The sequence below is a fragment of the Morone saxatilis genome, unplaced genomic scaffold (genome assembly GCF_004916995.1).
Source record: "Morone saxatilis isolate NCDOM2014 unplaced genomic scaffold, NCSU_SB_2.0 Contig5, whole genome shotgun sequence".
In the NCBI taxonomy this organism is placed as follows: domain Eukaryota; kingdom Metazoa; phylum Chordata; class Actinopteri; family Moronidae; genus Morone; species Morone saxatilis.
Window position 1 is genome coordinate 24,612,080 of NW_023340095.1, and position 15,881 is coordinate 24,627,960.

The window sequence follows — 15,881 nt, forward strand, 5'->3', positions numbered from 1 at the left end:
AGAGAGAAGATACGATGGGCTGTTCACGTTTTTATAAAGTAAATGTGCTTTGTCGTCAGGTCTTGGGCCGAGTGGTGGCCCGTGGTTAGCACGTCACCTAAGACTGGGTTCGATACTGGTTGGGGCAGGGCTTTGGTTGTGGAGTGTTGCTTGTCCCCCTGTGTTTGTTCTCTGGGTGCTCTGGTTCCACATCATCAAACGGTGTATGTGGGTTAATCTCCGGACAGTGCTGTTGACCGGGCCCTGTTTAAACAGAGTTGGTCCTTGGTGCTGCACAGTGGCTGCCCTGCTGCTAATCGGATGAGTTACCATACAGAGACCAATATGCTCTAATGGGAATAAATGGAGGATACTTATTCCACTTTAGGAGACTTCCAATAAATATGAAAACCCAGAGAAGCCAGGTTGGAACAGAGATAATGAAAGTCCAATGAAGAGCAAGAAGTGAGCAGAGGAGTCAAACAAGGATGAGAAATGGATGAGACAAATCACACCATGTTAAAGAAAGAGATAAGCAAAACTAATGACCTGAAATGAATGAACCAGAGATGAACAACAACATTAGCAAGAGGAGATGAGAGATGCCTTGAGCACTGGTAATCAGTATATGATATCTGTACATGGCCTGTTGGTCCAGGATAATGTAACGCATCTTTACACCCCAAGTATTTAGCATGTAGTAGTCTGAAGTGCAGTTCAACGTTTACTCCTAACTACAAGCTTAGATTGTGTTTTCATATCCAGACTTTCTGTTTGGGGGACTCCAAGGCTCCAAAAATGTCCCAGAAGCAACCGAAGCATTAGAAAGAGTTGAAGAGAGCCCCCCAAGGAAAGACCAGAGTCAGAAACATGAGAAGAACCGACAACCTGGCCAGACCAATGGGGGGCAGCCACTTGAGACAGGAAGACTCCACAATCATATTCAAGCATGACAAACCATGTAACAAAGAGCACCTCCAAACCTACAAAGTCAACCAACAAGCATTTTTTATGATAGTATGCCACACTAGTGCCCTGACCCGAAAAGCGAACGCATAAATATCCGATCTTTCACCACGGCCTTACACCACTTTGCCAATAGAAACTTGAGTTCTTCCGTATATGCCTTCAGATGGGCGCAAAAATGCGTCGACAGGCCGGGCAAAAAATACATAATCCGAAGTAAGAAGAGAATTCTAGCAATACCAATGGGACCGTCACTGGCCTCCGTCCCTAAACAACATTCCTTGTAATTTTGAAAAGGCCACATGGCATTGTTTGGTTAAGGATAGATTTACTTGTCAGGGACATTCCACGGAAGCTGGACGTTCAGCTCACCGAAATATTTGGTCGAATTGTAAAGGTTTTCTCAAAAAATAAATGTGTAATTTAATTTCCTGGCAGTGATCTTGTATTATATTTTGTTTAGAATTTTGTATCACACATACTCAATTTGATCATTTATTTACAAAATCAGTCGTGAACTTCACTCAGTATTTTTCAATTACCAGAACTAAGGTAGCTTTGCCGTGTTCAATTTCCAAATTTATAAGTAGTACAGCTCACGATCTGCTCTATTTTGAAATTGTCCCTGAGATAATTCTGTTAGAATTGGCGCTACCAAATAAAATGCAATTGAATTGACTTGAATTGAATGTTCTGGTAAACACTCATCATTTATAGTTCTGGGACCTGCTTTGTTGGACACAGCAAACATTGTAAAGCTATACATTTTACTTTTACGTCAAGTAACCATTTTCGTTCTGGACTTTGAACAGAATATTCTTCTAGTAACTATTTACTAACAACTCTGACTACTTCGCCAATCACTGAGACGGAGTAAGTAACATTGAGCAGAAAATGCAAAGAAATTTAATCGAGCGTATTTCACAGCAGAGCCATTCTTGACTTAAGACCCAGAAGGAGCAGAGGTGGAGCCTCGCCAAAATTAAGATCCTCCAGATCAGGCGGTGATCGGTGCCGGGATCCTCTGGCCTGAGCGCATCAAGAACTGTTTGGATCGAAGGTTGGAGCCCACTCTCTTTCGAGAGCAGCCATGACATCGGAGGTCTATGGCGATTTCTTCTAAGGTGACCGAGCCGTGCTGACCACTTCAATCACTCGTCACCACTGCAGTCCACAGTCCTATTGACTTCTAAGGCATGTTAATGATGTTAAAGCCCTGTAGGAAACCCCTCTCCCTCTTCGTTTAACTCTTCTCTCTTCTCTCGCTCTCGTCACTGAAAAATGGGTTTAAATTAACCTGAATGAGCCATCTCTACTACCTCCTGGCTCGTCTGTATGCAAAAAGAATCCATAGATGATTGTGTCCTTTAAGCAGTAGACCCTTTATCATTCCACTTTCTTAAGGAAGTCAACCAAATAGGTAGTCCAACTATTTTCTGACTATGTTGACATATTAAGGTTCAAAGGTCTTACTGGCAGAAATGAAATGCTGAAGTCTCATAAGGGTACAACTAACTTTTGTCATATTCCATGAACTTCCCATATCCTGACAGTGTACATGAGACAGTAAACTCCTTCCTAGTGCTATAATGGCATTTGAAAGAATTGTACCGGGCCTGAACGAAAACAAACCAATCAGAGCTGAGAAAGATAGGTGATTGTTGAGTCTCATTCAAAGGTCGTCAAATACAGATTCTTTGGTAGACTCAACAATAAACTATTGTCAAACCAACCCCAAGCGTCTGTATTTAATGACACATCATTCATCAATAACAACATGTTTTTAAGGATAGACTTCCATAAATGACACTGAGCTTCACACAGGAAATCAAGCAAAAACTTATTCTTAACATTTTTTGGTACTGCAGTAATATCCTTACTTTTGACAGTTACCCATGATACAGATTAAGGTTCTGTTCCATTTAGTGTAGCAGAGCCTTTCCAGGGAGCCAACATGCACAATAGCAGCAACGTGACTCTGTTTGAGCTGAATGGGACCAAACCTTGATTAGTGTCATTGGTAACTCCTGAGTTTACCCTACTATTTCATGGCTGTGGAAAAGGTATATTGCACACAAATTAGCAAGGTGAAATAACAAAAGTCACATTATCCTTCTGTAGGAGAAAGCCGAGCCTGGACGCACCAACATCTATCAGTCGATGGTCATCAACAGCTCCAAAAAAATGATGACTTCCCTCCACCAGCTGAGCTCCCCAACAACATGCACCACTCTGAGGTGCTGCAGTATATGCGCCTCTACGCTCAGGCCTTCAAACTGCTGCAACACATACAGTTCCAGGTTAATGGCCTTTAGGATGGTTTGCTGATGCGTTAACAAGCTCAGCTACTGTTTCTATATGGAGTAAAGCACATAGGCCTGTCCAACAGCTAGGTAACCACAATTAACCCTTTGACTCATGAAGACTGTAACAATGATGGAACTCTCAACCTGCATGGAAAATACAACAATAGATTCTGCTTATGGTAAATAAATTGGTGAATTATGAGTCCTACACCTTTTTACCTTTTTAATATACTGACTGAATATTTTTAGTTATTGTTTTAAAGGTTTGTTTACATTGGTGACAGAGCATTGAACTATTGTATATCAAGGTATTATATTACTATAATATCTTATATTTAAGATTATTTTCTTATATTATATTCCGTCTTATAAGTGCTAATAGGATGACAGGAGTAAAGTGTTACCATTAAAACAGATAAATGCCAATTTCAATGGAGGATATTCAACACTGTTTGTATATGTGCGTGTGTGTGTGTGTGTGTGTGTGTGTGTCAGACCACCGTGGTCAGTGTGAGGCAGACCCTGGATTTTGCTTCGACAGGACAGTGGGAGGTGGAGACAGAGAGGAGAGAGGGTCAGAGGGAGATTCATATCTTTGATGCAGTGAGTCAGATGAACCTGATTGTTTCACAGATTATCTGTCTCATATACTACTGTCATGATATAGTGAAAGTTTCAGCAAATATGACAAAAAGTATATATTTTTTTTAAAGTTACCTGCTGTAGCTTTAAGGTAACCGACTGCATGGTTATTACTATTCTATCACCATACACATATTTAGGGCCCAAGCACCAATTGAAGTAGTGCAAGAAATTATTTTTCTTGTTCCAAATGAACCAGAGGCTGCATTTTTGATGGGCTAAAGGTGCTCAGAAACTCAGCAATTATGACAGTTATTTTTATAAAAGTTACCTACTGCAGGAACAGCAACTAACCATGTAAATATACAATGAACCATCAAGTGAAGAAAGAAATCTGGTTGATGAATAAAAAAAACAAATAATAATCTTCACAAATGCACACAGACTGTCCACACTCCCTGACTGAATTCAGCACAGTGATTGACTGATTGGTTGTTCTTTGATTTCCTGTTTCAGGTATTGAGAGCTTTGAAGGTAGATATTTCCACAGCTGGGATTACCGCAGTGCTGAGGGTCTGCAGGGGAAAAGAGTGGTGGTGATTGGGACTGGGAACTCTGGAGGCGATATCGCTGTTGATATCAGTAGAGTTGCTGAGAAGGTACAAAACTAAACTATATTTCTGTACTTTAATGTTATTTTTAAATAATAATAACATATATGGTCAAATAAATTTGACCATATATTAAAGCTGAGCACATAAATCTGCTAACCTAACCTGCAGGTGTACCTCAGCTCCAGAAGCGGAGCGTGGGTTGTCAGCCGTCTAGGACCGAGGGGGCTCCCAGCTGACCTTGTTGGGATTTCTCGAATTGATATGATGATACAGAAGTTCTTCCTCTCCTGGGTCAATAAGATGGTGGAGAAAAAGCTGAACCAAGCATTTGATCACAAACTATATGGCATACAACCAAAGCATAGGTAACAAGATGATCTTTACTGCACTGTGTGGCCAGTGTTTCAGTTAATTGATTGTTTTTAAATAAAAAGGTTGGATTCAAAATGTATAGTTTATAGGTGTGTAGACAGTGGTCTCTAACCAGTTGGGGGCATATCTACCTAATTACTGTATGTTTTAGTGCCTCTGAAACACTCCTCATATAGTTCCTTCACACAGCTCTTCTGTCTTTTTGACAGTTATTTTAAACAGATCCCTGTTGTGAATGACGACCTGCCAGCTCGGATCATCTCAGGTCGTATTCTGGTGAAACCGAATGTGAAGGAGTTCTGTGGCTCCAGAGTGGTCTTTGTTGGCGGGACCATTATAGACAAGGTGTGTATTATTACAATTGTTAACTGTGGATCAACACATATACTGTATTTGTCATATAATGTAAAATAAATATTGATGCATTCAGTACTGTGATATGGCAGCATCCATTTTGCTTTCTGAAAACAGTGCTTTATTTTGTTGTAAATTGACCCTTCCTAAGTCCCGCCCCTTTTTGCTCCAATAACAGTTGAGTAAGCCTCGGTCAACTTTTTCCTTTCCTGTACTTAGATATGCTATGTGCTAGGATAATCTATGTTGAAAAGACAACCACATTTTGAAGCTAACTAGCTAACTAATAATTGATGTAAATACCTAGCTAGCATTTTGCTAATATTACATTCAGATGTAACTAGCTAGCTAACATTTGCTGTAGATTAGGTAGCTTTTTAGCTATCTAACGACAGGTGTAGATTATTGACAGTATATAATTAGATTATATACTCTATATATATATATATATATATATATATCGCTTTTATCTTTTAACCATCTTCAAAATGTGGTTGTCTTTTCAACAGAGACGAGGCTAGCACATAGCATATCAGAGTACAGGAAAGGAGGAAGGAGGTTCTGACCAAGGCTTGCTTAATTGTTATTGGAGCACGGAGAAAAAAGGGGTGGGACTTAGGAAGGGTCAAGGTTAAAACTTCATTATCAGGTTATAATAGTGATTAAATGTTAATGCTTTTCTAATATTTTAGTTGTATGTGTGTGTCATACAGGTGGATGTAGTGGTGTTTTCCACAGGGTACAAATACAGCTTCCCCTTCCTGCCCTCAGCTCTGCAGGAAAAGTGTGGTCACAGGCTGCGTCTCTACAAGCATGTGTTCCCTCCTGCACTGACCCACCCTACGCTGGCAGTGGTGGGCTTCATCCACGGCTATGGGGCCATTAACCCTCTGGCTGAGATGCAGGGCTGCTGGGCTACAAGAGTGTTTAAAGGTAAACTAACTATGACTTTTATGTATGCTGACAGTTTGAAAATACCTTATCTTGACGGTGAAACCAATACACAGGATCAATTGTACTTTTTGGAATTTACATTGAGGTCTATATTAAAAACTGTGTGGATGATAAAGAGCCTTTAGTACATGTTCTGCAATAGACCCTCATGATATAAGGTAATTATATTATGAACTGAAGAGAGGGTCAATTTATATTTCTTATATTACTTTTAAGCAGTTCAAAATATCAAATGGTTTCTCATAAAATCAGTAAGAGTCATGAAGTATCAAGCTGATAACACAATGTGAAGTACATTTTTGAGCTGTTAAAGGGAAACAGAATATGAAGGTTAAAATAACTGCTTTTAAGTTGACACGTTGTTTTTCATGCAGGCTTAACAAAACTCCCCTCAGAAGAGACAATGATGAAGGAAATGGAGAAAGACACAGTAACCATGCATCAGAGGTAAGAAATTCAAGATCCATATTAAGCTGTTGTGATGATCACCAGTAATCCCCTCCACTGCTGTGAATGCAGGCCTTCGATTAATTGATCAATCCTTTGGTCTATCATCTGTGAACACAGCTACTGTTTTGTTTTTATAATATATATTTTTTGTTTCTCTCTGTTAGGTTTGCCTGCTCAGATCGCAACCCACTCCAGGTGGACTACTTACCTTACCTGGACTTTTTGGCAGAGCAGGTGGGGGTTCGACCAAACATGCTGTGGCTCTTGCTAAAGGACCCCAGACTGGCAGTGCATGTTTTGTTGGGTCCCTGCACTCCTTACCAGTACCGTCTGACTGGGCCGGGCCAGTGGGCTGGAGCCTGACAGGCCATTCTCAATCAGTGGGATCGAGTGCATCAGCCCTTCAGGACAAGAGTAGTACCAGAACCAGAGACCAGACCTCCTTCTAGACGGAGAATCATTGTGATGTTGTCAGGTGCAGCGCTACTGTTTTGCTTTTTCTACAATAAATGCAGCCCCTCCTTCCTTCCTCTGCCATTCTTTAATCTTAAACTGGTTCAGTGATTATACAATCTTTTAATGAGGAAGAAACACTTGCCTTTGCTCAGACCTGCTTAGACATTATGATCAGATAGCAAATAGCTTGCTCACTAGCTTCATGTGTATACAGATATAAAAACATGTATCCAGCGTTTTCTGAATAGGAGGAACACCTCAGTCTAGGTTGGTTCCCTCTGAAGAAAATGCTCCTGAGGTGGTGAATCTGGGAGAGGCCACAAACTCTGATAACAATGTCAAGGACCCGGAAAACAGCACCATCCTGTGGCCTCTTTGTGTTGCTACAACTCAGAAATCCATCAGTAATCACAAATTATGATCAGTTTTATGTAAACTATGGTAAAATTCAGAATCCAGATGTTAATGCCACTATGTCAAAATGAGTCTTTGCATCTGTTTTTTTTTGTTCTGTTTTTATTCTTTGTATGACACTGAATTTATCCATGTTGCTATAAAATAAATGTGTTTTTATTTGGTGTTTCTATGTGTTTGTCAAACTTTATTTGTTCACCAGGAATAGAAATGGATTCTGCCAACAACACCAAAATAGTAGTAAAGAGATATTAAAAATAATATATATTTGTCTAAATATAAGAGCCAGAATTTAAATAAGGTTAGTAGGCTGACTGAACGATTGTATGGTTGCCATGTTTTGTCTCCACGTGCCTAATTCAGAAATGATCATCATTTGAACAGAAACAAACTCACTCAAGAAAAAACACTGAATGCTTTTCAAAGGTTACACTGGATCATGAAAAAGACGACCTCCATCCACAACCTTTTTTGTGAACAGAAGTGACAGAACTGAGGATCCATTAACAAGAACCAAAGCTGTTTCAGCATGGAATATGTGAGATTAGTTTCAAATACAGTTTGTTTTTCTGTGTATTTCACCGTTGAGATGTTCAGAAGCCTCAAGACTCAGTGATTAAATTGACATTATACTTTTTAAAATAACATTTGCAGCATTGTGTAAGGTTTACACCAGCTCTAAACGAGAACAAATCATATATTTAAAGAATAATTCAGAAAATATAGGAATAATAAACTGGAGAATAAGCCTGAAACCAGTCAGGCCTGCATGTATGATAGATTTCTATGTCCATTTTTTTTTAAAAATCCAATCATTTTAGACAACGTATACTCACATATTTGTTACATTTTTTACAGAAATTACAAAATTATTTTTCATATCCGAACAATTCTGACTAACTAATCATTAAAGGACCATTTAGTGGCATCAAAAGTGAAATTCCAGATTGCAGCTAACTGAAAACCACTCATGTCTATATGTAGGAAAAACTATGGTGACTGCGAACATTGAATAAAAACAGCTCAATCTACGGTAATGAAAACAATTATTCTTATACTCAGGTGATTATACACTAATGAACCTACACACCTTTGAATATTATATTCAATTTCTGGCAATTGATCCTCCGAAATGTTACACACTAGACCTTTAATAAGCACCTTAAGATTTGTATAGACTGCTTACAACATTCTTTTTAGGTTATAATTTTTTCAACAAAAGATAACATTAAAATAAACTTAAACAAATTACAGTCCAACTGTAGATCTATTTTTCCACTTAAAGCTGGAGTTGTATAAAGTCAGGTTCTGGCTGAATAGCTGCAGAAATTACACTGAAATGCAAAATGCTGTTACCAATGACCAACACTGAAATGATTGACATTAAATGGTTGGAAAAACAGCCTGACTAACAAAGGATTCCGTCAAGAGGTAAAATGACTCTGACTGATACTGTATGACAGATACTGTAGATGAGAGCACTGCTGGTTGAAGAAACAGCACTTAAAGATGCATATTGGACTGATCTGTAGGTCATTTCAGGCTGACATCTGCTGTTTACAATAAGATCTCTGAGCACACATCTAAATGTCAGGCTTGTATTTGTCCAGTTCACCTTTGCAATGTTTGTTTCAGTTCAGAGTACAAGCAGCTGGAGCACTGGTACCTGAACTAAAAACACGTAATTTAAAGATGCTGGCGACGAGTTGACCGAACAATCGGGGCAGAGCCTCTGAAACAGAAACCACAATGATTAATGACATGATCAAACTATGAAAAAGGAGTGCCTCAAATCTAAGTCAGTGTAAAAAAAAATTGGCTCTTAAGATTTGCATTAAGGCATTTTTGCTTTAATGGTTTTGTGTTGGGAATGGATTGAATATTGGATTTATTATGGAACTTAATTAAGGAAGTGAAGGAAACCCAGAGCTAAAATTATACAAAGCTGCCATGTGAACAGGAGGTTGTTCAATCTCTTTTAAAGCTGTAAGGCAATTGGACATTTTTCAGAAAGCTCTAAATAAGAAAATGTAGGGTTGGTGTTTACTGAACAATCAATGAAAAGAGTGTAGTAGCCTATTTTTAGTTTTTGTAAAACTTGTAAAGTACACCATGAGACATATTTTACTAGGCTATTATCATTTTTATAGAAATAAATAAAAATGCATTAAAATGAAATGTATCATTTGTGTCTTGTAAGAATGTGGTGGCTACATAACATTCCTTTTTAAGGAATCACTCTGATCAATCAATGAATTATCATTTGCAACATCGCTATTCTTCTCTTTTTTTAAGAATTATGGCAACATCTAACGTTACATTGTACATGGCGGAAGAGGGCAGTATATTTCAGACCAATCAGCAATCCAAGTCCCCTCCCCACCCCCACCCCCCCACTCTTCCTGCTGTGTGGGCTTATCTGATTGGCGGTTAGCTTTTCCTCTCTTCTCTGATTGGCCAATATCTTGTAAATGAGCTCAGGGAGGTGGAAGCCGGGTACCTGCCGTGCCGCTCCTCTGTCAGCCTAAACCTCTTTCAGCTCTCAGTTACCCGGGGACAGGACGTAATTCCGCCTCCTCATCTCGTCGCTGGCTGTTTCGTGGACCTACGGTAGGCGTTGGTCACAGAATAATGAAGTTGTGCTCCGTGCAGAAGTAAAATGACAGGGAAGTAATAGCTAATGTTGTCGACTCTTATCTCGTTTCACATCTTCTCATTGTCCTGCTACGGCGGTTAGCCGCTCTCAGGCTAGAGACCACTGAACACTAACATAAAGCTAGAAGGGCTTCTTTTTTATAAGAGTGTACAGGGTTCAACCCAACGTCACTTCTGGAGGCCTTATTGAAAAGTCTTCGTAAGGCAGACCGTCTCTAAGATGGTCAGTAAGGCCTATAATCTTAGCAACCTCCTTCCTGTTTACCTGTTCTCTCTGTCTTTATCAAATCCAAACTGTAACGTTATACGCTAAATTAACGGTTGGCATTCCTAGTGTGGTCTGCTGACAGACTGCTGACAGACTGCCTCTGGCTGTCTCGGCAGTCTCCTCCCCATCATGCCATGAACAGTCCGTACTTATGTAACTTTTTGCGGACGTCCTCTAATTTTACCAAAAAATAAGATAGAACTTCTTCACAACTTGTCTGTTTTTAAAACTGCAGTGGAAACATGTCAAGGCTTTCGCTGTTCGGTCCACTGACAGACTCACACTTAAGGTGATTATGGAGTTCTTCAGGTTGTGCAAGTAAATGCTGAGTCACTGGACAGACTGCTCCTAGTTTATGTTATGAATGAATTCATTCATTGGGCAGACTGTGGAGAGGAAGCTTTCTGTCGGTGGTATCAGTGTCACTCACATGAATGAATTATTGTATTGCCAAAACAAAAGTGGAAAAATCTCCTGAAACCAAAAGTGCTAGAATCTAAGACTAAAAGCAGATATACAAAATAAAGCAGCAGCTCTTGACCAGCAAATGTTATTTTAGCTTAATAAAAAACCACTTCCACTATCTCTGACATGCTCTCTCTTTATCCCACGTCCTGTGTCCCCCCCACCAGGCTCTAAGATGTCTCAGAAGATCAAGGCGGGCTCTGTGGTGGAGATGCAGGGAGATGAAATGACTCGAGTCATCTGGGAGCTCATTAAGGAGAAACTCATCTTCCCATACCTGGATCTTGACCTGCACAGGTGAAGACACACCTTAATATGAAGACCACAGGGGGTGGAGGGCACTGTAGATCCACTTTGGAAAGTGCCAGACTGTAGATGTGTCTCCGGTATACCTGGGTCTTTGGAATGTCTGTTGTTGGGTTTATAAAAGCACCTATGCAGATTATAAGTGTATATGAGTTTCTGCAGTGGTGGGATTTCTAGTTTAGCTGGTTTATCCTGCCCCTGCCCCCCCCCCTCCTGCTCAGGATTGTTATGCACATAGGTGGATTCCACCCTGAGCCATGTCCCTGGGTTTCCTCAAAAGAGTGTTGATATCTCACCTACAAAGTGGCAGGTACAGTATGTAATTGCACAATGTTGTGATCCCACCCACATCAGAAAAGTTGTAACAAATTGTAGCAGAGACATTTCTTATTGAGTATTCTTCCATATATTGCACTATTGTTTTATTGTGATCTAATGTTCAAGTAATCTCACAATTTCTCCTGATAAGAGAATAAAAAGTAACTGCAGCACATGTAGTTCTGACTAGGGATGCTACAAATGAGGGTTGGTCTTCTGAAACATTTTTACAGAGAAATCCCCCAAATCACAGAGGAACTTTTTGCCATACCCTCTTAAAATCCTTTTGTCTGATAGGTGGCATTTTCTCGTGAATATTCACTGGCCATTTACAATCAGTAAGCTAAGCAACGGGAGCATCCGTTTCTTCATTTGACCTTACTCCTCCTCTTATCTCCTGCATGGACTTTGTTCGGGGGTTGTATGTTATTTGCGTGACCTTTTTATGTGAAATCTGTCCCTAATGTTCTAACTTCAGCTTGTTTTTCAGAAAGATATAGTGGAAGTTTTACAGTATTTTCATCATCCCTTCTTGTTTGGCATTGTAAAAGTTAATGATTTATTGAGCAACAGGCAATGGAGGTGCAAGTTTGATCCAATATGGTGTAATAATTATTACTGTCATAGATCAGGCCACTGGGAAAGACAAACTATAAAACAGACCCCTTTGTCAAACATATAAATCTCATTTTAAACTGTAGAAACAGTTTAAAACAGTTTTCAAAAACAGTAGTTGGAAAATTTGATAGAATTGCAGAAACAAAAAGGTTAAACGTATGTCGTGTGTATTCCCTGAAGGGCACAGATTAAAGATTGTTGGGGTTTTCTAACTTAAAGACCCCAAGGACTGCATCAACCTGTTGAATTAGTGATCAGGTTGAACAGACACACAACGTTACAGTTGGACACATAGGAAGAGACCAGGCTTATGTTCTTGTTTGTTTTAAAGCTCTCTCTTTCCTCTGTGATATGTATCAGTTGTTGAGTGTCTTATTGTTGTGGCTCAGTATTGGCTATTGGGGGAAGGGAAGGAAGAAAGTGGGTAAAAGGTCATAGCAGCTTTGAAACAACGGCAATCGGTGCACAAGAAAGCACACAGGCTAATACTCCGAGGGAATGATAAGCACACTGAGCTTAGTTCTCAGAAGTTGTGAGGTTCCTGAAGCACAAGTGAAGCAACCTTTGCAGTCATCCTGGCAGAGGGCCAGTCGTCATTGCACAATTGATTCCTTGTTTCCTTTTGTCTTTGTGCTGCTGGCTGGTTTTGCAGATCTCTTTCTCGCTGAGGCGAGTAACAGGCACAAAAAGAAGGGAGAGAGCATAGTTGCAGCACTGTTAAGGAAGTGGGCTAGGAGGTTAATGGCTGTTCTTGATGTGAACACTGTCAGGTCTTGCATAAAATATAATTAGCAGAGTTATGGAGCGAATGGCAACAATTTAAGTCAATCCTCAAGCTGGAAGCAAGCTCACAACCCTCCTTTGCTGCTCATCAATGTCGTTTTGTTTGACACTGATTATGTTTCACATCACAGCCATTGTACTTTTACAGACTATGCTTCTAGCCAACTAAAACATGTTCACTCTTAGTGCTTTGGTAGGTTGTGCTCCAGGGCTTCTGTGCAATGGTGCGTAAAGGATCACTGCTCTTCTTGAAACAGAGTGCTTTAGTTTATGGTGTCCCATGCCTCTGCTGTTCAGGTTATAAATGTTTGGTCCATTTCTTATCCATTACAATTGCATTGAAATATCATCCAAATCGCAATACGGCCAAGAGTAACATGCAAAGGACAGAAGCTGCTATTTTTTATAAAGGTAAAACATGTGTCAAACAGCATTGTAATGAAGTGCTGCAGTGTAGCTGTAGTGCTTTTTTTCCCAACCATACCATACACCAACTCACATACTCATGCTACACGCACACAAATATGCATATGAATCTGTCTGACTGAAATATGTTTGTAGCATTTAATATCATAAAGTATCAAGTAATGGGAGCTGCCATAAGGCATTCTTTGGCTTGTTTATTGGGTCTTTTTTCCTTAACTTTAACTTATATTTTACTTTGGCATAGTTATTTATTAAAAAGTGATACATGCTGGAGTCTGGTATATTTTGTTAAACAAAAGAAAAGGATTAAGAAATGTTAATATTGCTCAAACTAAGTATTGAAAAAGTACTGTTTTGGTATCTGTCTGTAGGAAAATGTACAAATTGATTTGGCACAGATAAAGAAAATTTCAAAACATTTCCAGACCATGATGGATGCATGTTAGGGCTGTACCGTACGGTTAAAAAAAATCATGCTGGCGATTGTCTTGACACTATTGCAATATGATACATTTTTACATTACAGTTTTTATTTTCACTGAAAATCAAACTCATGATGATGTAACATTTGTTGAGGTCTGTACCAAGCAACAGATTTTCTTTATATGGAGAACTGGATTTGTAAACCAGGGCTTTTTTGCAGCACTACAGTACTGTTTATCACATTTTACCTTTATCAAAACATTGCAGCTTCTGTGATTTGCATATTGCACTTTTTGCAATTTTGTTAATAATTCAACTAATTGTGCAGCCCTAATGCATGATGTATTAGCTTTTTCTCTGCTTCTGTTCATTTAAAACTCTATTCTCTTTGTCGCTTCCTGCAAAGCTATGACCTCGGTATGGAGAACAGAGATGCGACAGACGATCGGGTGACGGTTGAGGCGGCGGAGGCAGTCCAGCGGTACAACGTGGGCATTAAGTGTGCCACCATCACGCCGGATGAGAATCGCGTGGAGGAATTCAAGCTTAAGCAGATGTGGCGCTCACCCAATGGCACCATCCGTAACATCCTCGGAGGCACAGTGTTCAGGGAGGCCATCCTCTGCAAGAACATCCCCCGTCTGGTGCCTGGCTGGATCAAGCCCATCATCATCGGCAGGCACGCCCATGGAGATCAGGTACCCTGTTGGTTCACACGGAGCCAGTTAGCCAAAAATGATGAACTGAAAATGCAGGACTTCAGTTAACAGGAGCAACTCTAACTGTGTAGCAATATACTGTATGTGCATAGAAAATTATACCTGCTTCTTTATTGTCTGACAAAGGTGCTGCTGTTACTGAAGCATCATTTCTAGACAAGCTGACTGCTGGCTCCCTGTCAACTCATGTATGAGCTCAATAAGTTACAGTTATATCAGACATTGTAGGGTTATCAGGAGAGTCTTGGTCAATAAGTATATTTCCTCAGCTGTCCTTTGGACCATAATGCACTACAGCCTAAACAAGTTGCAGCAATGATCTCAGCAGATCTCAATCATAGGTTGGCTCTAGGCGCTGTGCCAAAGCCAACAGTTCTCCCCTCAGAGAAGAGTAATCCAGGTGAATTGTCAAATGGCTGCGAGTGACATGATATTCCATGTATACCAGAGGTAGGCATGTTACACACTGTGCTGACATACTGTAACAGTGCAGGTGATGACAGCATAGTCCTGCAGAGGCGTTTTAGACTGTCCTGGTCATTGTTGTCCGATGACTGCGTGGTTTAGTGGGGTCAAACTGTCTTGTTGCTTTATTAACCATTGGTCTTTCTCAATGTGCTCCCCACAGTACAAAGCCACTGACTTTGTGGTGCCTGGGCCTGGGAAAGTGGAGATGACCTACACGCCCACAAACGGAGAGCCAGTTAAATTTGTCATCCATGAGTTTGAGGGTAAGAACACAGCCAGCCCAATGTACGAGTATGCCTCCAACCCCCCACATGTAAAATGGGTCAGACAAGATAGCTAAAAATTGACCAATTAAGTTTATGCTGAAAAGACATTTCGGTTAAACAAAATGGTTAAAAGGTAAACGTAACATATTATCACACCTTAAGCTAGCTAATGTTAGCAAAACATAAGATGTAACTATATATGTTGTTTTTATCTTTTAACCATCAAAATGTGGTTGTCTTTTCAACATAGAGAGCCTTGCTCATAGCATATCTAAGTACATTAAGGGGGAAGTTGATCAAGGTTCTGACTGAGGCTTGTTCAGCTGTTATTGGAGCACAGAGCGAAAAGGGGCGGGACTAAGGATGGGTCAGTTGTGACACTGTATCATGGATATAAACACATCAGTCTCAAGTGAAAACTATCTAAAGCCCAGTTCAGACCAAAGATTGACAACAAGACGAAACCTTTTGAAAACATTGCAAAGAAAAGTTGCAGCAGTGTGAAATGTTTGTCTCAGCTCGACTTAAGCCGGTTGATGGGGTTACCTGCAACTCAGCTTGTCAAATCTCCAGTGGCTGGTTTTAGTACGGTGGCCCAGAGGTGTCAGGCCGAATACAAAAGCCACAACGGAAATGAAACTACAACGGAAGTGGTCCGTTGTAGTTTGACTTCCGTTGTAGTTTCATTTCCGTTGTGGCTTTTGTATTTGTGTTGTGGC

At 40.1% G+C, this 15,881-nt stretch overlaps 1 protein-coding gene and 1 pseudogene across 1 annotated transcript in view; both read left to right on the forward strand.

The window, feature by feature from the left end:
* LOC118338660 overlaps positions 1-7,454 on the forward strand; it is a 10,360-nt pseudogene extending 2,906 nt beyond the window's left edge.
* Positions 7,455-9,912: 2,458 nt separating this feature from the next.
* The window catches only part of idh1 (isocitrate dehydrogenase (NADP(+)) 1), a 10,296-nt gene continuing 4,327 nt past the window's right edge, over positions 9,913-15,881 (forward strand). The window contains exons 1-4 of the mRNA XM_035676436.1: positions 9,913-10,057; positions 11,003-11,132; positions 14,116-14,407; positions 15,057-15,159. Of these exons, the coding sequence (XP_035532329.1) occupies positions 11,011-11,132; positions 14,116-14,407; positions 15,057-15,159 (517 nt within the window). The 5' untranslated portion in view covers positions 9,913-10,057; positions 11,003-11,010. The remainder of the gene's footprint in view (positions 10,058-11,002; positions 11,133-14,115; positions 14,408-15,056; positions 15,160-15,881) is intronic.